Below are 25,251 nucleotides of genomic sequence, written 5' to 3'. Positions count from 1 at the left end.
CAAACCGTAGTCTGGCTTTTTTATGGCGGAGCAGTGGCTTCTTCCTTGCCGAGTGGCCTTTCAGGTTATGTGGATATAGGACTTGTTTTACTGTGGATATAGATACTTTTGTACCCGTTTTCTCCAGCATCTTCACAAGGTCCATTGCTGTTCTGGGATTGATTTGCACTTTTCGCACTAAAGTACGTTCTTCTCTAGGAGACAGAACGCGTCTCCATCCTGAGCGGTAAGACGGCTGCGTGGTCCCATGGTGTTTATACTTGCATACTATTGTTTATACAGATGAACGTGGTACCTTCAGGCATTTGGAAATTGCTCCCAAGGATGAACCAGACTTGTGGAGGTCTACACATTTTTTTTTTTTTAGGCCTTGGCTGATTTCTTTTGATTTTCCCATGATGTCAAGCAAAGAGGCACTGAGTTTGAAGGTAGGCCTTGAAATACATCCACAGGTACACTGCCAATTGACTCAAATGATGTCAATTAGCCTATCAGAAGCTTCTAAAGTCATGACATAATTTTATGGCATTTTCCAAGCTGTTTAAAGGCACAGTCAACTTAGTGCATGTAAACTCCTGACCCACTGGAATTGTGATACAGCGAATTATAAGTGAAATAATCTGTCTGTAAACAATTGTTGGAAAAATTACTTGTCATGCACAAAGTAGATGTCCTAACCGACTTGCCAAAACTATAGTTTGTTTACAGGAAATGTGTGGAGTGGTTGAAAAACAAGTTTTAATGACTCCAACCTAAGTGTATTTAAACTTCAACTTCAACTGTATGTTACAAAGCAGATTAGTTGAATCAGAGAATATGAAATCACCTGAGGAATTTGGTACATTTCTGAATACAAAAGAATCTAGCAACAGTGCTCCGTCAAATATACTCCATTACAGTGTGCCAAGTTTTCACAGTTCAATTCCATCTGTACAAACGAGTTTAAGTCATACTTACATAATCGTATTAGAATATCTATACATACCAAAAGGCTTCAGGTTGTACCACACATCAACAGCCTCAAAATCGGTGATTCAAACATAGCTATTAGGGCATTTGTGGGAATAGAAACTGCTGTAAGAATAAAGTATACTGATGAGTCATTTGAAAAATATACAACTTTAACCTCTCCATAGGCTTTAAAACGGCTTATTCCAGTCTCTGGTTGCCTCCATGAGATGCCGTTGGCCGTGGCCTATCCACTCCTCTTGGTTGTTGAAGAGTCGACCACAAAACCAACAGGCGAACATTGATGACCTCTCTGCACATCTAGATAAGGACTTCACCACCTCGTACTTTTTCCTGCTAGTCTTTTTAAACTTCAGTTTTAACAGAAATCGCTCTCGGACTCTGCTTTCTGAACGCCAAAGTCTCGACCCACTGCTTTGTGATGAGGGACATTTCACCTTGGAGCTTTTCCCCAGAAGTCCAGTCGGGCCGATTTCAGAGAGAGCTTGAACTGTTTTTTGGGACAGTGCCACCTTGGAAACAGCACCTTTGTACTTGTTAGCAGACCTCATGATACTGGCCACTTCAGGAATGTCGGCATCGGGATGGTTGAGGACCACTACCGGCTGATTTCGTCGAGGGCATTTTATCTCCTGTAGTGAACTGAATGGGTACAGTCTCAGAGTCCTCTCTGCATCTTTGGGTACAGGCACCCAGAGCGAGGGAGCTCCTTTCTCAGTTACTGCCTTGCTCGAGAGCCTCTTCACTTTAGGCAAGTGCTCTGGGAGTTCATCAAACAATGCTTTCCTGTGCCTCTTCCTTTGACTTAGCTGGCGACTTGGCCTTGGGGTAAGGGGCGATTTATTCAGACCATCTACGCCCACTTGCTGCCTGACCCTACCTTGCATGTTGGATTGGGGGGACAGAAGATTTGAGAGCTTGGAGGCTGTGACAGGTTTGTGGGAGGCATTTTGTATGGGTACTAGTTTTTGCCCTCCAGTAGAGACATTATTTGATGACATCAGAAAACAGGGCATTGGTGTGGAATTTGTGGCCAGATAAATGGGCTTGTTGGCAGAAGAGTGTGCAGCACCAGCAAGAAACGTGCTACAATTGGCAGTTCTGACTATCTTATAAACAACTTTATTTCCTCGATTTTCATTAGGTTGACCTTTCTGGTTCACAGACTTCGCATCAGGACTATTGAGAAGCATCCCTGACGTAGCTGGAGAAATATATCTAACCAAGAAAGCTTGTCGCCCAGTGTGCAATGGAGTTAATTTGTTCACCGAGTTCGCAGACATTGCCAGAACTGGACGGGACATAAGTGGAGATTGAGACATTGAGCTTGCTAATTTGCTACCTGCATTGTTGGGGGGTTGGGTTACAGGGACTGGCCTCTGGACTAAGTAACAAGTCTGCAGTGACTTTATGGTATTTTCTCCAGGAGAACTATGTGCTGTGTCTGACAACAGCATATTTCCTTTAAAAGCTGTGCTGTTGACTAGGTAGTGGCTTGCACTAGTACTGGCTCCAGGCTGAATAGCAGATAACGGCATTGCACTTTTTTCACTAGCACCTACAGTATGTCCTGGAATGCTGAACCTTCCACCATTGAGGGTGAGTGCCAACCCTGTGGTGTGATTCTGTATTTCAATTCCTGGCTTAACATAGGACACATTGATCTGAGGAGCAGAGGATTTGGTTATCAGCTTGAACCCTGTGTTGCCTTGGAGCTGCACAGGTACAGCAAACCGGTTCTCTGCAGTCTGTAAGAACATCTGTTGCTTTCCCTCTGCAGTTTTAAGGATCCTTAGCATAGTCTTAGGTGGCTTGACAGAATCATGGCTAGCAGCTGAGCAGCCTATTCTATCTTTCTCAAGCTGGTGGCTAATGATAGCATCTGAATGCTCCTCCAGTATGCGGCCCAAGACGGCCAAACTATTTATGCTCCCTGTCGCCCTTTCTGACACAGGAACACTCTCCTCCTCCATTTTTACTGTAGTTTGGACTTGGTGTTTAGACCCAGAGTGTCCATGATTATCTCTCTCAGCTGCCACTGGGGTGGCCAGATCTACAGTAGCTATGCACTCATCAACCTCAATGTCACTGTCTGACACTCTTTCCATTGCAGTCTCAGTCTCTTCTGCAGACTCCACTTCCCGATTTCCCTCATCTGGAGGTTGTGGGGATGCAGCCAATGTCAAGCTCCATTCAGGTGACTCTTTCATCCAAACACTTTCATCCTCTGTCGAAAGCTCTGATGGATGTTCACAAGGTTGTGTTGAGTTGGAGGAAATGCTTGATGTTTCCTTTGAGTAATTATGAAAACTGAACACCTCTTTGTTGGGAGAATTAAGGTTTTCAGCATTAGTATCAGTCTCTTTGGAGTTGTCAGATTCAGCTGGGTGTGACTCCAGTTGGGGCATCAGATCTGGGGATAAAGTTTCAGTTTTAGTCTTAGTTGCTACACAGGAATTAATCTTATTGGCAGTAAAATCAGAAGGAACCATCTCCTTGATAATTGAATGATTATTTTCAACAGTATCATCAGAAGGTAGAATGTCACCAGTCATGGGTTCTGAGGGAGTCTTCTTAGGTTTGTCATTGGAGGGTAACATCTCTCCATTGGCCACAGGGGAATTTTCAGTGATGGGGTCACTGATCTTATCAGCTGTAGCTGTATTCAGGTCACCAACTCTAAGCATGCTGATAGTTTCTTCAGAGACTGGTTTGGGAAGCATGGTCTCATAAGCTGATTCAGAGGGCATGGTCTTATCTGTGAGCATTTTGGCTGGGACGACCTCCACAGCAGTCACATTAGGGCTTGAATAAGCAGAAATTTTGTCTCCCAACTCAGAATCATTCGGCTGATTAGCAATTGATGATGTATTGTTATTCAGTTTACCGTTCTGAATCGTGGAGTGATCTGACTCTTTGGTCATTGGAGAAACTGCCAAGGAAGGAATCTGTTCATCCTTAAACTTATGTTGTTCACCATTCCTCTGCTGCTCTGTGTGGTTTGCTTTCTGTGCCATTTTCTGTGCTAGTTTCTCCAGTATGGGCAACGTCTCCTCAATGCTAATGTCCTCTTCCTCTGGTTTCACTTGAACTGAAATTGCAGCATCTCGATCAGTCCCTGAGGGGCTTAGAACTGTCAAGTAAGGGAAGATGGTACTTGAATTTTCCCAATTTTCAGTCGAATCGGAGCATTGATTTCCATCGGAGGTAGCGTCTATAATTGGGCAGCCTCTCTCTTGCCCTCTACATAACATTTTATTTTCTGCAGAGGACTCAGGCTTTGCTGTTGGTATAACTTTGAGAACTAAATGCTTTTTGCCGTCAACCATTTTGAACCCCATTACTTTTGTAGTACAGTTAGGTGGAATAGAGATTTTATTTTTGACCATGAGAACTGTTAGTCCATTGGAGTTGTTCGGGTTTAGGGTGTCAGCCCCATAACTATCATCACTTTCCTGGGACTTAGGTGGTGGTATAGATGATACAGCCTGGGAGTCAAATTGTTGCTCATTCTTAAGAGTCCCTTTGACCCGCTTCTTACAGTCCTTTTTCACACCCACAGCCCTTTCAAGGAACTGTTGGGTTTCCTCCAATGTTTTCTCTGGGTTCAACAACCTTCCATTTTGGTCAAGTAAACCTACTCCAGGAAGAGAATTCAGTTTGGACATCCACTGGGATTCCTTAGATTGACCACCTGCAGCAGGGCTTTTCTTCAGCAGGAGTTTTAATCCTGAAGAGGAGTTTGCCAGGGTATTGTTGCTGTCCTCCGTTGCTCTCCATATATTTTTCTTGCCTGCCTCCTCACCATGGACAGTTACCATGTGCTTTGTGAGGTATTCTCTCCGTGCTGCCCCATATCCACAGACCTGACACGTGAAGGGGAAGGTACCCGAGTGGAGTTTCAGGTGCCTCTGGTGCTCACCTCGGCTAGAGCTCACATGTTGACATTTCACACATTTGAGCCGGCTCTCATTGTGATGATGGATGTGCTGCACAAATGTCCCTGCGTCAACAGTTGAAAACTCACATTTTTCGCAGTGAAAGTGGCCATTTTGGCTGTGAGACATGATATAGTGTCTAGTGAGCAGGAGGAGAGAGTACTGTACATCATCATTACAGATCTCGCATGTGACTAAAGTGTTCCTGTGCCCGATCCGATGGCGCTGAAGTGCAGGGAACTCATTTGTGACAAAGCCACACAAGTCACATGGATACGTCGGCAGGGTCCCCTTGTGGGCCCCCTGAAAATGTTTCAGGAGATCATTGGGGCTGTAGGTAGCGTCACCCTTACACTCTGAACACCCAAAGCTAAGTATTTTCCCAGAGAAGACTGCACCTTGCTGTATTTTACATGGGGACTTAGATGCTTTTCTGGCTGTCTTGCGACTACCTGACTCTTCAACAGATGTTTCATCAGGGTCACATTGGTCACTACATGGCAACCCAGGAGATTGATCTAACTTCTGGCCGGTGTGGTCCTTTGCCGATTCCTTTTCTTCCTCAGCCTCCATGTCGTCATGGCTTTCAGCAGGATCATCCAGTGTTTTCAGGTCCTCTTCCATGCTTCAATATACAGGCTCCTATGAACAAGAGAAGAGTGTCATAAATATGCTATCTAGTGGCACAAGACCATTTTTTCTCACCACGGAATCCATTTTTGATTAAACAGTCAGTCAATCACAACTTGGGAATTCTGACTAACCTTGCAAATCAGGCATTGATGTCAAAGAAGAAATTATGTGATGCATCAAATCAGAACTTTAGTCACCCGACACATTTGAACAAGAAATTTAATTCAGGTTCGTGGACGAAAATAAAGTGGTATTTATGCTTAAATCCCAAGACCCTCTATAGCAGGGATCATCAACCAGATTCAGCCGTGGGACGGAACAATCACAAATAATGTGTAGACTGAAAACATTTAAATATTTGACTAAAACAATAATTTCAAGCCTTGCTTGCATTTGTATACAATCACATACAATAAATGGCCAAAAGTATGTGGACACCACTTCAAATTTGTGGATTAGGCGATTTCAGTCACACCAGTTGCTGACAGGTGTATAAAATCGAGCACACAGCCATGCAATCTCTATACACAAACATTGGTAGTAGAACGGCCACAGGATGCCACCTTTCCAACAAGTTAGTTTGTCAAATTTCTGCCCTGCTCGAGCTGCCCCGGTCAACAGTAAGTGCTGTTATTGTGAAGTGGAAACGTCTAGGTGCAACAACAGCTCAGCCGCGAAGTGGTAGGCCACACAAGTTCACAGAACGGGACAGCAGAGTGCTGAAGCATGTATTGCGTAAAAATCATCTGTCCTCGGTTGCAACGCTCACTACCAAGCTTCAAACTGCCTCTGGAAGAAACGTCAGCAGAAGAACTGTTCATCCGGAGCTTCATGAAATGGGTTTCTATGGCTGAGCATTCGTACATAAACCTTAACCTGTTAGGGCTAGGGGGCAGTATTGACACGGCTGGATAAAAAACATACCCGATTTAATCTGGTTACCACTCCTACCCAGTAACTAGAATATGCATATACTTATTACATATGGATAGAAAACACCCTAAAGTTTCTAAAACTGTTTGAATGGTGTCTGTGAGTATAACAGAACTGAAATGGCAGGTCAAAACCTGAGAGATTCCTTTACAGGAAGTGGCCTGTCTGACCATTTCTTGAACTTCTTTTCCATCTATCTTTTACTAAGGATCTCTGCTCTAACGTGACACTTCCCACGTCTTCCATAGGCGCTCAGAGCCCGGGAAAAAACAGAATGTCGTCATTCCAGCCCCAGGCTGAAACACATTATCGCCTTTCTCAAGTGGCCGATCAAGGGACTCTGGGCTTATGCGCGTGACCCGACCGCCCCCGCCTTTGTGATTTTTTCCTCTGTTTGCCGAAAAGGAGATTCCCTGTCGGAATATTATCGCTTTTCTACGAGAAAAATGGCGTAAAAATTGATTTTAAACAGCGGTTGACATGCTTCGAAGTACGGTAATGGAATATTTAGAATTTTATTGTCACGAATTGCGCCATGCGCGCGACACTTCTTTACCATTTCGGATAGTGTCTGGAACGCATCGAACAAAACGCCGCTATTCGGATATAACGATGGATTATTTTGGACCAAACCAACATTTGTTATTGAAGTAGCAGTCCTGGGTGTGCATTCTGACGAAGACAACAAAAGGTAATCAAACTTTTATAATAGTAAATATGATTATGGTGAGTGCTAAACTTGCCGGGTGTCTAAATAGCGAGCCCGTGATGCCTGGGCTATGTACTTAGAATATTGCAAAATGTGCTTTCACCAAAAAGCTATTTTAAAATCGGACATATCGAGTGCATAGAGGAGGTCTGTATCTATAATTCTTAAAATAATTGTTATGCTTTTTGTGAACGTTTATCGTGAGTAATTTAGTAAAATGTTAGCGAATTCCCCGGAAGTTTGCGGGGGGTATGCTAGTTCTGAACGTCACATGCTAATGTAAAAAGCTGGTTTTTGATATAAATATGAACTTGATTGAACAAAACATGCATGTATTGTATAACATAATGTCCTAGGGTTGTCATCTGATGAAGATCATCAAAGGTGAGTGCTGCATTTAGCTGTCTTCTGGGTTTTGGTGACATTATATGCTGGCTTGAAAAATGGGTTTCTGATTATTTCTGGCTTGGTACTCTGCTGACATAATCTAATGTTTTGCTTTCGTTGTAAAGCCTTTTTGAAATCGGACAGTGTGGTTAGATTAACGAGAGTCTTGTCTTTAAATAGCTGTAAAATAGTCATATGTTTGAGAAATTGAAGTAATAGGATTTTTAAGGTTTTGAAAATCACGCCACAGGCTGCAAGTGGCTGTTACGTAGGTGGGACGCTTGCTAAGATCACCATGTGCAATGCCAAGCGTCGGCTGGAGTGGCGTAAAGCTCGCCGCCATTGGACTCTGGAGCAGCGGAAACATGTTCACTGGAGTGATGAATCACACGTCACCATCTGGCAGTCGGACGGACGAATCTGGGTTTGGCAGATGCCAGGAAAACACTACCCGCACAAATCAAGGTCCATACAGAAATGGTTTGTCGAGATTGGTGTGGAAGAACTTGACTGGCCTGCACAGAGACCTGACCTCCACCCCATCAAACACCTTTGGGATGAACTGGAACGCCGACTGCGAGCCAGGCCTAATCTCCCAACATCAGTGCCCGACCTCACTAATGCGGTTGTTGCTGAATGGAAGCAAGTCCCCGCAGCAATGTTCCAACATCTAGTGGAAAGCCTCCCCAGAAGAGTAGAGGCTATTATAGCAGCAAAGTGGGGGGGGATCCAACTCCATATTTATGCCCATGATTTTGGAATGAGATGTTCAACGAGCAGGTGCCCACATACTTTTGGCCATGTAGTGTATTTCTCTATTATACGTGGGAATACTTTGGATATTTGTTGCAGTATTACCAACTGACAAGTATAGTTTCTATTAATGTTACTGCTGTTCTTGTTTTGGTCCGGTTCTGACTTACAATCTTCATTGAATCACCCAATAGAATAACGTCCAGCGGAGGGTATTTTATTAGGATTCCAATTAGCTGTTGCAAAAGCAGCAGCTACTTTAAGGGTTCTATATAATACTGTATGCTTTCTTGAATTTGTTCAGGATTTGGGGACTCTGAAAAGACCCCTGGTGGCATGTCTGGTGGGATAAGTGTGTGTGTCAGAGCTGTGTGTGCAAACAATTAGGGATTTTCAACACAATGTTTCTTATAAAAAGAAGAAGTGATGTAGTCAGTCTCTACTCAACTCTTAGCCAAGAGAGACTGGCATGCATAGTATTTATATCAGCCCTCTGATTACAATTAAGAGAAAATCGTGCCACTCTGTTCTGGGGCAGCTGCAGCTTAACTAGGTCTTTCCTTGCAGCACAGGACCACACGACTGGACAATAATCAAGATTAGACAAAACTAGAGCCTGCAGATCTTGCTTTCTGGAGTGTGGTATCTTTATTACAGCTAGACCTCTCCCCATCTTTACAACCATTGAATCTATACGTTTTGACCATGACAGTTTCCAATCTAAAGGTAATGCCAAGTAATTTAGTCTCCTCAACTTGTTCAACAGCCACACCATTCATTACCATATTCAGCTGAGGTTTTAGAACTTAAGGAATGATTTGTACCAAATGCAAAGGTCTTACTTTTAGAGATGTTCAGGACCAGTTTATTACTGGCCACCCATTCCAAAACAGACTGCAACTCTTTGTTAAGGGTTTCAGTGACTTCATTAGCTGTGGTTGCTGATGTGTATATGGTTGAATCATCACCATACATGGACACACATGCTTTGTTTAATGCCAGTGGCAAGTCATTGGTAAAAATAGAAAAGAGTAAAGAGTAAAGGGCCTAGAGAGCTGCCCTGCAGTACACCACACCTTACATGTTTGACATTAGAGAAGCTTCCATTAAAGAAAATCCTTTGAGTTCAATTAGATTGCCATATCGTGGATTCAGAGCTGAGGTTGAAAAGCCATAACCTGTTGTTGAAAAAACGTATGTGCTATGGTCAACAATATCAAAGGATGCACTGAAATCTAACAGCCCAGCTCCCACAACCTTCTTATTATCAATTTCTTTAAACCAATCATCAGTCATTTGTGTCAGGGCAGTACATGTTGAGTGTCCTTCTCTATAAGCATGCTGAAAGTCTGTTGGTAATTTGTTTACAGAGAAATAGCATTGTATTTGGTCAAACAATTTTTCCAACAGTTTGCTAAAAGCTGGCAGCAAGCTTATAGGTCTTGGGTAGCGGAATTACTTTGGCTTCCCTCCAGGCCTGAGGACAAAGACTTTCCTCTAGGCTCAGATTAAAAATATGACAGGTAGGAGTGGCTAGAGTGTCAGCTACCATCCTCAGTAGCTTTCCATCTAAGTTGTCAATGCCAGGAGGTTTCTCATTTCTGATCAATAATAATTTTTCCACCTCTCCCACAGTAACTTTACAAAATTTAAACTACCACTGCTTTTCTTTCATTATAAGTTGTTTTTTATGAATGAATACACTGTTTGTCCTGGGCATTTCCTGCCTAAGTTTGCCCACTTTGCCAATGAAATAATCATTAAAATAATTGGCAACATCAAATGGTTTTGTGATGAATAAGCCATCTGATTCGATGAACGATGGAGTTGAATTTGAATTTCTGCCCATAGTTTTATGTAAAGTACACCAAAGTTTTTTCCCATCATTCATCTTGGCATCATAATAAAGTTTCTTCTTCTTTTTGTTGAGTTTAGTCACAAAATTTCTAAATTTGCAGTAAGTAAGCCAGTCAGATGTGTAGCCAGACTTATTAGCCACTCCTTCTGCCCCATCTCTTTCAACCATACAGTTTTTAAATTCCTCATCAATCCATGGAACCTTAACAGTTCTAACAGTCCGTTATTGGAAGAAGCAATTTCATAAATTCATCAAGTGCAGCGTCTGGATGCTTCTCATTAATCACATCAGACTAACAAATATTTTTAACATCATCCACAAAAGTCACAGCAAAATCTTTTGTATGACCTTTTATATACTATTTTAAGCCCAGCTGTTGGAACTTTGGCTTTCCTGGACATAGCCACTATACATACTCCATCTGTAAATAGCCCACCCAATCTACCTACCTCATCCCCATATTGTTTTTATTTACTTTGTTGCTCTTTTGCACACCAGTATCACTACTTACACACCATCATCTGCTCATCATCATCATCTGCTCATCTATCACTCCAGTGTTAATCTGCTAAATTGTAATTACTTTGCTACTATGGCCTATTTATTGCCTTACCTCCTCATGCCATTTGCACACACTGTATAGAGACTTTCTTTTTTTCTATTGTGTTATTGACTGTACGCTTGTTTATTCCATGTGTAACTCTGTGTTGTTTCTGTCGCACTGCTTTGCTTTATCTTGGCCAGGTCGTAGTTGTAAATGAGAACTTGTTCTCAACTAGCCTACCTGGTTAAATAAAGGTGAAATAAAATGTTTTATAATAATTGTGATCACTGCAACCAATGGGTACGGATGTAGCTTTAGAATAAAGTTCTACAGCATTTGTAAAAACGTGATCGATACATGTGGATGATCTTGTTCCTGTAGTGTTCGTAAACACCCTGGTAGGTTGATTAATAACCTGAACCAGATTACAGGCACTGGTTATAGTAAGACGCTTCCTCTTGAGCGGACAGCTTGATGAAAACCAGTCAATATTCAGGGCCCCAAGAAAGTAGACCTCTCCGTTTACATCACATACTCTATCAAGCATTTCACACATTATTTAGAAACTGACTGTTAGCACTTGGTGGCCTATAGCAACACACCAAAAGAAAAGGCTTTAGATGTGCCAAGTGAACCTGCAACCACAACATTTAAATAACACTTGACACAAGATCTTCTCTAAGTATTACAGGGATATGGCTCTGAATATATACAGCAACACCTCCCTCGTAAGCATCTCTGTCTCTTCTATAAATGTTATATCCTTGTATTGCTACTGATGCATCATCAAATTAATTATCTAAGTGAGTCTAAAAAATGAATAATATATGAATGTTATCTGATGTAAGCAAGTTATTGATTTCATTTACCTACATATATTAATATGGGCTATTTTCAGCCCTTCCCTGGGTAGGTTATCAGAGATAGACATAATACTGAAAAGAGCAAACAAAGCAAGAGAAAAAGATATACATTCAGCAGTCCATTAATCAATTGGTGTGTGTGTGCGCTGCGGGGTTGAGGCTACGAACCCATAGGCTTGGCTCTCTCATCCCTTCCAGGCTTCGGGGAGGAAGGGTGGACAATGAATCTGTCATAGCGGATGTACGCAATGTCCCCACGCGCTCTGGCAGCTTTCATGGCTGGGATCCGTTCTTTCCTCTTCTGGCACACAGATTCAGGATAGTCCTCATTGGGGAAGATATACGTTCCTCTCAAGTTCTTGGCTCTTTCCAGAACAGCTACCTTGTCCTTGAATCTCAGGAACTTGACCACCATCGGCCTGGGCCTGTCATCTGGGCCGGTGGTCGGTTTTCCAGTCCTGTGGGTGCGCTCCACCTCAATCGTCCTGTGGCCCATCTTCAATTTCTCAGAGATAATTTCCCTCACTTTGTCCTCAGACTCAGTCCAGGTCTCATGTGGAGATTCTGCAATTCCATCCACAACCATGTTATTCCGCCTTGACTGTCCCTGATTAATCGGTCATTGTTATCATGGATTCACACACAGAACTGATGTCCTCTCTCAATGACTTACAGATTGCGGTTATCTTGCCGTTCTCCTGTTTCAACTCATCGAGGTGACCCTGGGAGAACTGCAAACTGTTCTTCAGGACCTGGACCTCTCTGGTCAGGACATCCATTATTTTATTAGTAGAATCCACCAGTATTTGGGCAAAACACTAGCTAGCAACGTAGGTTATGGTGCTACTCCTCCCAGTTCCAGACAGGGCAAATCATGGGGAAAATTGAAAACAACAAACAGCAGGGATCTAGACAGCGACAAACATGGGACAATCCACAGTCCCAACCACAATGGCTAACTGCATCGTGGGCTGCGTTCAAGAAAACCTCACTAGCTTGATATGCAGCTAGCTAGCAGCTAGGCTAGCTGCGATGCCAAATAGCTCCCACAGACCAGCCCATTGCAAAAAATCTGGAACTTTCCAAAAATATAAAAGTATCCATGCTTTTGTCACTTCTAGATTAGACTACTGCAATGCTCTGCTTTCCGATTACCAGGATAAAACAAGAAATAAACTTCAGTTAGTACTAAACACTGCTGCTGAAATCTTGACTAGAACCCCAGAAAATGATCATATTACTCCAGTGCTAGCCTCTCTACACTGGCTTCCTGTTGAGGCTAGGGCTGATTTCAAGGTTTGACTGCTAACCTACAAAGCATTACATGGGCTTGTTCCTACCCCTCTCTCCGATTTGGTCCTGCCGTACATACCTACACATACGCTACGGTCACAAGATGCAGGCCGCCTTATTGTCCCTAGAATTTCTAAGCAAACAGCTGGAGGCAGGGCTTTCTCCTATAGAGCCCAATTTTATGGAATGGTCTGCCTATCCATGTGAGAGACGCAGACTCGGTCTCAACCTTTAAGTCTTTACTGAAGACTCATCTCTTCAGTGGGTCCTATGATTGAGTGTAGTCTGGCCCAGGAGTGTGGAGGTGAATGGAAAGGTACTGGAGCAACAAACCACCCTTGCTGTCTCTGCCTGGCCAGTTCCCCTCTCTCCACTGGGATTCTCAGCCTCAAACCCTATTACGGGGGCTGAGTGACTGGCTTACTTGTGCTCTTCCATGCCGTCCCTAGGAGGGGTATGTCACTTGAGTAGGTTGAGTCACTGATGTGGTTTTCCTGTCTGGGTTGGTGCTGTGGGGGAGATCTTAGTGGGCTATACTCGGCCTTGTCTCAGGATAGTAAGATGGTGGTTGAAGATATCCCTCTAGTGGTGTGGGGGCTGTGCTTTGGCAAAGTGGGTGGGGGTATATCCTGCCTGTTTGGCCCTGTCTGGGGGTATCCTCGGACGGGGGCCACAGTGTCTCCTGACCCCTCCTGTCTCAAACTATTGCAGCATAAATACTGGAGGCTGTGTGTCGGGGGGCTAGGGTCAGTCTGTTATATCTGGAGTATTTCTCCTGTGTGAATTTGAGTTCTCTCTCGGTCTCTCTCTCTAAGCCCTAGGACCATGCCTCAGGACTACCTGGCCTGATGACTCCTTGCTGTCCCCAGTCCACCTGGTCGTGCTGCTGCTCCAGTTTCAACTGTTCTGCCTGCAGCTATGGAACCCTGACCTGTTCACCCCTTATAGCCTGTTTCATCTCTCGGTTTCGCCCTTTCTAGGGAGTTTTCCTAGTCACCGTGCTTCTACACCTGCATTGCTTGCTGTTTGGGGTTTTAAACTGGGTTTCTGTACAGCACTTTGTGACATCAGCTGATGTAAGGGCCTTAGAAATACATTTTATTGATTGATCGGTCGGCAGGATCACTGGAAAGAGACAAGCAGTAGGGCTGGGCGATATGGCCAAAATCTCATATCCCGATATAGGTCACTTCATATCCCGATAACGATACAATTTGCATTTGGTACCTTGGGTCGAGTGTTAGCGCCAACTCACGAAACCCCCGTTTCTTGACCGTGTAAATTGGGGCCATGTCTTTGCAGATGTAAGTTGTAACAGCAGCTGTTATCTCCTTCCATCTTCGTGATTCTTTGCCATATGGTTTGCCGCAGGCAATAGCCTCTTGCAATGTTCTGAGTTGGGGGTTTGTTTTGAGCACTCTCCTGTACTTTTTTTGGGTCTCATCCGTAGACCCGCTCCGTAGTGTTTCACATGATTCTTGCGTAGGTGGTAGAAGAGGTTAGTGGTGTTTGAGCCTGTTGTCGGGACCGGCCTGCGGCATAATTTGCAGAGGACTGTTTTCTGGTTTGTGTCAGACTTCCATGCGAAGTCTCTGTGTCAGACTTCCATGCAGAGGACTCTTTTAGGTACGAACTCCGTGTCTCATTATCTCCTCCATGTTTGTGTGTGTTGCAAATTTCCTTCCACACGAACGCAAAGCGTAGTCCAATTGATGAAAAATATTGCCGTAAAGAGTGTGATATGCAACAACGAAATAAATTATAGATATATTATGCTCCATCATCACACAATATATATCGTCATATCGACCAGCCGTAACAAGCAGTCCCAACAACTGATGCCAACTGCTTCACGGGATCCAAACTAAGTAGGTAGCTAGCAAGAACTTTAGAAATCACTTTTAAAACAAACTTTCCAAACAAACAAAATCGAGCTCTTCCTCATTCAACAGTTAGTGTTGCTTAGTACAGGAGGCTTACAGGGGTGCCAACCTCCGAGGGCTCCCGAGTGGCACAGCGGTCTAAGGAACTGCATCTCAGTGCTAGAGGCATCACTACAGACCCTGGTTCAATTCCAGGCTGTATCACACCTGGCTGTGATTGGGAGTCCAATAGGGCACAATTAGCCAGATTCGTCTGGGTTAGGGTTTGGCCGGGGTAGGACGTCATTGTAAATTAAGAATGTGTAATTAAAACCTCAACGGGATCGATGTCCCCCCCACGGGACGGTTGAGCTAACGCAAGCTAATGTGATGTCATGACTTTCCTGTTCAGATCTTAAGGATCAGGTTACAGCAGGTCCGCTCTACAGCTCTCTCGCTCTCTCTCGTAGAGCAGGAAGTCAGCTGTTTTATGACAAAACAAAACTCCTTTCCCCACTCTGCCAAAATGTAAGTTGAGAATCCCTTTGTTACCACAGAGAAAGACTTCGCAGTACGATAACCTCAAAAGGTTGAATAATGTAACAATATTTCTGTATTCCAACCAGTTGGAATAATCTATGGGTATTTAAACAATAATCATGTCAAACATTTAATGTGTGGTGATATCATTAAAGACGTTATAATGGAAACATTGTAAATTTAAGGGCTTTCACAATGTATTTATCAGATTTATATCTAAATGTTGTGGATCTTACATGATTAAATGTGACTTTAGTCTTCTAAATGAGAAAACTGTTTTCTTCATGTAAAGTTTATCCAGTCACTGGCCACGCCCTCGTGAGCACATACATTATACCCAAACGTCATGGAACACCCCTTTCCACAGTTGATGTATGATCTACTATCTAATGTATGTATGTATGATCTCCTGTGTGTGTGTTTATGTAATTGATTAGTTAGTAAATAAATAATCATGCCAATTTGTATTTCGCTGATTCATAATTTATGCTAGGGTTCGTGCAGATATCCAAGGGTTTGCGACGTTCAGGAATGAGACTGATGAGGTAATAATACATTAATATAAATCTGTAATAGATAAGATATGAAAATATCTTAAGAGTTAATTTGGGAAATAGACTCTTTAAAAACATTTTCCTGTAGTGCCCCGACTTCCCAGTTAATTAAAATGTACATGAATAGTTTAATCATGTAAGGAATAATTACACAGAGAACTGATTTGATAATATAACACCCTTCACATTTAATGACTGTCACGCTACGACAGTAATTAGCATGAGTTTGTAAGTAACAAAAAAAGTCCCAGGACATAGACATATCTGATATGGGCAGAAAGCTTCAATTCTTGTTAATCTAACTGCACTGCCCAATTTACAGTAGCTATTACACTGAAATAATACCATGCTATTGTTTGAGGAGAGTGCACAATTACGAACTTAAATGTATTAATGAACCAATTAGGCACATTTGGCCAGTCTTGATACAACATTTTGAACAGATATACAATGGTTCATTGGATCAGTCTAAAACTTTGCAAATACACTGCTGCCATCTAGAGTCCAACATTTAACCTGTTAGGGCTAGGGGGCAGTATTGACACGGCTGGATAAAAAACGTACCCGATTTAATCTGGTTACTACTCATATCAAATGCGTGACACGAGCTGGTAACATTTTGGATCACTGCTACTCCAACTTCCGCAACGCATGCAAAGCTCTACCTTTCGCATATCTGACCATAACTCCATTTTATTGCTCCCAGCCTATAGACAAACTAAAACAGGAAACACCCGTGCTCAGGTCTATCCAACGCTGGTCTGACCATTTGGATTCCACGCTTCAAGATTGCTTCAATCACACGTGGACTGGGATATGTTCCGGAAAGCCTTAGACAATAACATTGATGTATACGCTGACTTGGTGAGCGAGTTTATTAGCAAGTACATCAGAGATGTCGTACCCACTGTGACTATTAAAACCTCTCCTAACCAGAAACCGTGGATTGATGGCAGCATTCACGCAAAACTGAAGGCACGAACCACCGTTTTTAATTTTGGCAAGGCGACTGGAAACATGGCCGAATACAAACAGTGTAGCTATTCCCTCCGCAAGGCAATAAAACAAGCAAAGCGTCAGTATAGAGAAAGTAGTCGCAATTCAACAGCTCAAACACGAGACGTATGTGGCAGGGTTTACAGACAATCCCGGATTACAAAAAGAAAACAAGCCCCGTCGCGGACATTGACATCTTGCTCCCAGACAAATTAAACAACTTGCTCGCTTTGAGAACAATACAGTGCTACTGACACAGCCCGCTACCAAAGCCTGTGGGCTCTCCTTCACCGCAGCCGACGTGAGTAAAACATTTAAACGTGCTAACCCTCGCAAGGCGGCCAGACGTCATCCCTTGCCGCGTCCTCAGAACATGCGCAGACCAGCTGGCTGGTGTGTTTACAGACATAATCAATCCTTATCCCAGTCTGCTGTCCCCACATGTTTGTTTGAGCTGTTGCACTCACTTCTGTCATCATGAAGTGCTTTGAGAGACTAGTCAAGGATCATATCACCTTCACCATACCTGATACCCTAGACACACTCCAATTTTCTTACCGCCCCAATAGGTCCACTGACGATGCAATCGCCATCACACTGCACAATCCCATGTGGACAAGAGGAATACCTAGGTAAGAATGCTGTTCATTGACTACAGCTCAGCATTTAACACCACAGTACCCTCCAAACTCGTCATTAACCCCGCCGGACGGCCACCCCCAGGTGGTGAAGGTAGGAAACAACATCTCCACACCGCTGATCCTCAACACTGGGGCCCCACAAGGGTGCATTCTCAGCCGTCTCCTGTACTCCCTGTTCACTCATAACTGCGTGACCATGCATGCCTCCAACTCAATCATCAAGTTTGCAGACAACACTACAGTGGTAGGCTTGATTACCAACAACGACGAGACAGCCTACAGGGAGGAGGTGAGAGCCCTCGGAGTGTGGTGTCAGGAAAATAACCTCTCACTCAACGTAACAAAAGGAGATGACTGTGGACTTCAGGAAACAGCAGAGGGAGCACCCCCCCATCCACATCGATGGGACAGGAATGGAGAAGGTGGAACGTTAAGTTCCTCGGCGTCGTACACATCACAGACAAACTGAAATGGTCCACCCACACAGACAGCGTGGTGAAGGCTGCGCAACAGCACCTCTTCAACCTCAGGAGGCTGAATAAATTTGACTTGTCACCAAAAACACTCAAACTTTTACATGTGCACAACCGAGAGCATCCTGTCGGGCCATATCGCCGCCTGGTACGACAACTGCACCGCGCTCAACCGCAGGGCTCTCCAGACGGTGGTGCGGTCTGCACAACGGATCACCGTGGACAAACTACCTGCCCTCCAGGACACCTACAATACCTGATGTCACAGAAAGGCAAAAAATATCATCAAGGACAATAACCACCCTAGCCACTGCCTGTTCACCCCGCTTCCACCCAGAAGGCAAGGTCAGAACAGGTGCATCAAAGCTTGGACAAAGAGAAGCTGTTTTTTAATCTCAAGGCCATCAGATTGTTAAACAGCCATCACTAGCACAGAGTAAGAGGTCGACCGATTAATCGGATTGGCCGATTAAATAGGGCCGATTTCAAGTTTTCATAACAATCGGTGATCGGCATTTTTGGACACCGATCATGGCCGATTACATTGCACTCCACAAGGAGACTGCATAGCAGGCTGACTACCTGTTATGCGAGTGCAGCAAGGAGCCAAGGTAAGGTGCTAGCTAGCGTTAAACATATCTTGTAAAAAACAATCAATCTTAACATAATCACTAGTTAACTACACATGCTTGATGATATTACTAGTTTATCTAACTTGTCCTGCGTTGCATGTAATCGATGCGGTGCCTGTTCATTTATCCTTGAATCACAGCCTACTTTGCCAAAAGGGTGATTTAACAAGCACATTCGCAAAAAAAAGCACTGTCGTTGCACCAATGTGTACCTAACCATAAACATCAATGCCTTTCTTAAAATCTATACACAGAAGTATATTTTTACACCTGCATATTTAGTTAATATTGCCTGCTAACATGAATTTCTTTTAACTTGCGAAATTGTGTCACTTCTCTTGCGTTCTGTGCAACAGAGTCAGGGTATATGCAGCAGTTTGGGCTGCCTGGCTCATTGCGAACACCATTTCTTCCTAACAAAGACAGCCAACTTCGCCAAAGGGGGAATGATTTAACAAAAGCACATTTGCGAAAAAAGCACAATCGTTGCACAAATGTACCTAACCATAAACATCAATGCCTTTCTTAAAATCTATACACAGAAGTATATTTTTTAAACCTGCATATTTAGCTGAGGGTTTAACCTGTTATGGCTAGGGGGCAGTATTTTCACGGCTGGATAAAAAACGTACCCGATTTAATCTGGTTACTACTCCTGCCCAGTAACTAGAATATGCATATAATTATTGGCTTTGGATAGAAAACACTCCAAAGTTTCTAAAACTGTTTGAATGGTGTCTGTGAGTATAACAGAACTCAAATGGCAGGTCAAAACCTGAGAGATTCCTTTACAGGAAGTGGTCTGTCTGACCATTTCTTGAACTTCTTTGCCATCTCTATCTTTTACTAAGGATCTCTGCTCTAACGTGACACTTCCTACGTCTTCCATAGGCGCTCAGAGCCCGGGAAAAACCTGAATGTCGTCATCCCAGCCCCAGGCTGAAACACATTATCGCCTTTCTCAAGTGGCCGATCAAGGGACTGTGGGCTTAGGCGCGTGCCCTGGCCGCCCCCGTCTTTGTGATTTTTCCTCTGTTTGCCGAAAAGGAGATTCCCGGTCGGAATATTATCGCTTTTTTACGAGATAAATTGCATAAAAATAGATTTTAAACAGCGGTTGACATGCTTCGAAGTACGGTAATGGAATATTTAGAATTTTTTTGTCACGAATTGCGCCATGCGCGAGACCCTGATTTACCATTTCGGATAGTGTCTGGGACGCACGAACAAAACGCCGCTATTCGGATATAACGATGGATTATTTTGGACCAAACCAACATTTGTTATTGAAGTAGCAGCCCTGGGAGTGCATTCTGACGAAGACAACAAAAGGTAATCAAACTTTTATAATAGTAAATCTGATTTTGGTGAAGGCTAAACTTGCCGGGTGTCTAAATAGCTAGCCCGTGATGGCTGGGCTATGTACTTAGAATATTGCAAAATGTGCTTTCACTAAAAAGCTATTTTAAAATCGGACATATCGAGTGCATAGAGGAGTTCTGTATCTATAATTCTTAAAATAATTGTTGTGCTTTTTGTGAACGTTTATCGTGAGTAATTTAGTAAATTGTTAGCAAATTCCCCGGAAGTTTGCGGGGGTATGCTAGTTCTGAACGTCACATGCTAATGTAAAAAGCTGTTTTTTGATATAAATATGAACTTGATTGAACAAAACATGCATGTATTGTATAACATAATGTCCTAGGTGTGTCATCTGATGAAGATCATCAAAGGTTAGTGCTGCATTTAGCTGTCTTCTGGGTTTTTGTGACATTATATGCTAGCTTGAAAAATGGGTGTCTGATTATTTCTGGCTTGGTACTCTGCTGACATAATCTAATGTTTTGCTTTCGCTGTAAAGCCTTTTTGAAATCGGACAGTGTGGTTAGATAAAGGAGAGTCTTGTCTTTAAAATGCTGTGAAATAGTCATATGTTTGAAAAATTGAAGTTTTTGTATTTTTGAGGAATTTGTAATTCGCGCCACGCCTATCATTGGATATTGGAGCAGGTGTTCCGCTAGCGGAACGTCTAGATGTAAGAGGTTAAAAGAAATTCATGTTAGCAGGCAATATTAAACTAGGGAAATTGTGTCACTTCTCTTGCATTCATTGCACGCAGAGTCAGGGTATATGCAACAGTTTGGGCCGCCTGGCTCGTTGCAAACTAATTTCCCGGAATTCGACGTAATTATGACATAACATTGAAGGTTGTGCAATGTAACAGCAATATTTAGACTTATGGATGCCACCCATTAGATAAAATACAGAACAGTTCCGTATTTCACTGAAAGAATAAAAGTTTTGTTTTCGAAATGATAGTGTCCGGATTTAACCATATTAACTTCTTGGGGCTATGTGGGACGCTAGCGTGCCACCCGTGGTGCACCCTATCAACAGCAGGTGCATTTCAAGAGCGGCAAATTTGAAACCAAATAAATGTCAAAATTCAAATTTTTCAAACATACAACTATCTTACACCCTTTGAAAGATAAACATCTCCTTAATCTAACCACGTTGTCCGATTTCAAAAAGGTTTTACGGCGAAAGCATAAAGTTAGATTATGTTAGGAGAGTACATTGACAATAGCTGTGTGTAATGTTTTGGCAATTCAAAGACAGGGTCACCAAAACCATAAAACCAGCTAAAATGATGCACTAACCTTTTACAATCTCCATCAGATGACACTCCTAGGACATTATGTTAGACAATGCATGCATTTTTAGTTCTATCAAGTTCATATTTATATCCAAAAACAGCGTTTTACTATGGCATTGATGTTGAGGAAATCGTTTCCCTCCAATAACCGGCAGTCAAGTCAGCACCACAAATTAAATAATTAAAATTAGAAAACATTGGTAAAATATTATATTGTCATTTAAAGAATTATAGATTTACATCTCTTGAACGCAATCAACTTGCCAGATTTAAAAATAACCTTACTGGGAAATCACACTTTGCAATAATCTGAGCACTGCGCCCAGAAAAATATGCTTTGCTATACAGACAAACGGCCATGTTAGAGAGATCTAAAATCGAAAATACTATGTAAATAATCCATTACCTTTGATTCTCTTCATCAGATGTCACTTCCAGGAATCCCAGGTTCATAACGAATGTAGTTTTGTTCAAAAAAGCTCATTTATATCGAAAAAGCTCCGTGTTGTTAGCACATGATCTAAGCCAGCCGGACTTCTCGTCATGAACGAGGGGAAAAAATATATTTACGTTCGTTCAAACATGTCAAACGTTGTATAGCATAAATCATTAGTGCCTTTTTTAACCAGAACATGAATAATATTCAAGGTGGACGAATGCATTCTCTTTTATAACGTATTGGAACGAGGGTACCCAACATGAACTCGCGCGCCAGAGTCTAATCGGCCATCACCGTTCCATGGCTCTTGTTCGGTCAGATCTCACAGTAAAAGACTCAAAACACTTTGTAAAGGCTGGTGACATCTAGTGGAAGCAATTGGAAGTGCCAAAACATTAATCAACCCCTGTGTGTTTCAATGGCATAGGCTTAAAGGTAATTCAACACATCAGGTATCCACTTCCTGTCAGAAAATGTCTCAGGGTTTTGCCTGCCAAATGAGTTCTGTTATAATTACAGACACCATTCAAACAGTTTTAGAAACTTTAGGGTGTTTTCTATCCATATATAATAAGTATATGCATATTCTAGTTACTGGGTAGGATTAGTAACCAGATTAAATCGGGTACGTTTTTTTATCCAGCCGTGAAAATACTGCCCCCTAGCCCCAACAGGTTAAGGCTCGTATTTCTGTGTGTTATTATATTATAAATAAGTCTATGATTTGATAGAGCAGTCTGACTGAGCGGTGGTAGGCAGCAGCAGGCTCGTAAGCATTCATTCAAACAGCACTTTACTGCGTTTGCCAGCAGCTCTTCGCAATGCTTCAAGCATTGCGCTGTTTATGACTTCAAGCCTAAAGTACATATTAGAACATCAAATAGTCAAAGGTATATGAAACAAATGGTATAGAGAGATATAGTCCTATATAAAACGACAACTTAAAACTTCTTACTTGGGAATATTGAAGACTCATGTTAAAAGGAAATACCAGCTTTCATATGTTCTCATGTTCTGAGCAAGGAACTTAAACGTTAGCTTTTTTTACATGGCACATATTGCACTTTTACTTTCTTCTCCAACACTTTGTTTTTGCAATATTTAACCTGTTAGGGCTAGGGGGCAGTATTGACACGGCTGGATAAAAAACATACCCGATTTAATCTGGTTACCACTCCTACCCAGTAACTAGAATATGCATATACTTATTACATATGGATAGAAAACACCCTAAAGTTTCTAAAACTGTTTGAATGGTGTCTGTGAGTATAACAGAACTCATATGGCAGGCAAAAACCTGAGAAGATTCCTTACAGGAAGTGGCCTGTCAGACAAGTTCTTGTTCTTCTTGACTCTCTTTATTGAAAACTGAGGATCTTTGCTGTAACGTGACACTTCCTACGGCTCCCATAGGCTCTCAGAACCCGGGAAAAAGCTGAATGATGTAATTCCAGCCCCTGGCTGAAAAACATTAGCGCCTTTGGTAAGTGGTCTATCAGAGGACAATGAGACTGAGGCGCGTGCACGAGGCGACACCATGTTTTTATTTTCTCTCTCTTTGTACTAAAACACAGATTCCCGGTCGGAAAATGTATCGCTTTTTTACAAGACAAATGGCATAAAAATTGATTTTAAACAGCGGTTGACATGCTTCGAAGTACGGTAATGGAATATTTAGAATTTTTTTGTCACAAAACGCGTCGGGCGCGTCACCCTTCTTTACCCTTTCGGATAGTGTCTTGAACGCACGAACAAAACGCCGCTATTTGGATATAACTATGGATTATTTTGAACCAAACCAACATTTGTTATTGAAGTAGAAGTCCTGGGAGTGCATTCTGACGAAGAACAGCAAAGGTAATAACATTTTTCTTATAGTAAATCTGACTTTGGTGAGGGCTAAACTTGGTGGGTGTCTAAATAGCTATCCCTGTGATGCCGGGCTATCTACTTAGAATATTGCAAAATGTGCTTTCACCGAAAAGCTATTTTAAAATTGGACATAGCGAGTGCATAGAGGAGTTCTGTATCTATAATTCTTTAAATAATTATGTTTATCGTGAGTAATTTAGTAAATTCACTGGAAGTTTGCGGGGGGTATGCTAGTTCTGAACGTCACATGCTAATGTAAAAAGCTGGTTTTTGATATAAATATGAACTTGATTGAACAAAACATGCATGTATTGTATAACAATGTCCTAGGGTTGTCATCTGATGAAGATCATCAAAGGTTAGTGCTGCATTTAGCTGTGGTTTGGGTTTATGTGACATTATATGCTAGCTTGAAAAATGGGTGTCTGATTATTTCTGGCTGGGTACTCTGCTGACATAATCTAATGTTTTGCTTTCTTTGTAAAGCCTTTTTGAAATCGGACAGTGTGGTTAGATTAACGAGAGTCTTGTCTTTAAAATGGTGTAAAATAGTCATATGTTTGAGAAATTGAAGTAATAGCATTTCTAAGGTATTTGAATAACGCGCCACGGGATTCCACTGGCTGTTACGTAGGTGGGACGAAATCGTCCCACTGGCCCTAGAGAAGTTAATCGGAATGGCCGATTAACCAGGGCCGATTTCAAGTTTTCATAACAATCGGAAATCGGTATTTTTGGACGCCGATTATTATTTAATTTTTTTAACCTTTATTTAACTAGGCACGTCAGTTAAGAACACATTCTTATTTTCAATGACGGCCTAGGAACGGTGGGTTAACTGCCTTGTTCAGGGGCAGAACGACAGATTTTTACCTTGTCAGCTTGGGGATTCAATCTTGCAACCTTACAGTTAACTAGTCCAACGCTCTAACCACCTGCTTTACATTGCACTCCACGAGGAGCCTGCCTGTTACACAAATGCAGTAAGAAGCCAAGGTAAGTTGTTAGCTAGCATTAAACTTATCTTATAAAAAAACAATCAATCATAATCACTAGTTAACTACACATGGTTGATGATATTACTAGATTATCTAGCCTGTCCTGCGTTGCATATAATCACTTCGGTACACGTTGCTCCAACCATAAACGTCAATGCCTTTCTTAAAATCAATACACAAGTGTATATATTTTTAAACCTGCATATTTAGTTAATATTGCCTGCTAACATGAATGTCTTTTAACTAGGGAAAATGTGTCACTTCTCTTGCAAACAGAGTCAGGGGATATGCAGCAGTTTGAGCCGCCTGGCTCGTTGAGAACTGTAAAGACAATTTCTTCCTAACAAAGACAGCCGACTTCGCCAAACGGGGGATGATTTAACAAAAGCGCATTTGCAAAAAAAGCACAATCGTTGCACGACTGTACCTAACCACAAACATCAATGCCTTTCTTAAAATCAATACACAGAAGTCTATATTTTTAAACCTGCATATTTAGCTAAAAGAAATCCAGGTTAGCAGGCAATATTAACCAGGTGAAATGGTGTCATTTTGCGTTCATTGCACGCAGAGTTAGGGTATATGCAACAGTTTGGGCCGCCTGGCTCATTGCGAACTAATTTGCCTGAATTTTACGTAATTATGCCATAACATTGAAGGTTGTGCAACATCACAGGAATATTTAGACTTAGGGATGCTACCCGTTAG

The 25,251-nt window shown here is 42.3% G+C and overlaps 1 protein-coding gene across 2 annotated transcripts in view; it reads right to left on the bottom strand.

Moving 5' to 3' along the window:
• Window positions 1-543: 543 nt before the first annotated feature.
• Window positions 544-25,251, bottom strand: part of LOC106578366 (zinc finger protein 518A) — a 32,040-nt gene continuing 7,332 nt past the window's right edge. Inside the window, exons 2-3 of one of the 2 annotated variants that reach the window (XM_014157085.2) lie at window positions 3,518-5,549; window positions 544-3,382 (exon numbers count right to left, since the gene is read on the bottom strand). In XM_014157085.2, coding sequence (XP_014012560.2) covers window positions 1,140-3,382; window positions 3,518-5,531 — 4,257 coding nt within the window. In that variant the 5' untranslated portion in view covers window positions 5,532-5,549 and the 3' untranslated portion in view covers window positions 544-1,139. Of the gene's footprint in view, window positions 5,550-25,251 lie in introns of both variants that reach the window. The other variant, XM_014157084.2, reaches the window with a different exon arrangement.

Source organism: Salmo salar, chromosome ssa19 (assembly GCF_905237065.1).
Source record: "Salmo salar chromosome ssa19, Ssal_v3.1, whole genome shotgun sequence".
Classification (NCBI taxonomy): domain Eukaryota; kingdom Metazoa; phylum Chordata; class Actinopteri; order Salmoniformes; family Salmonidae; genus Salmo; species Salmo salar.
Note: the sequence above shows the minus strand (reverse complement) of the source record. Positions and strands in the feature narration are given on the sequence as shown.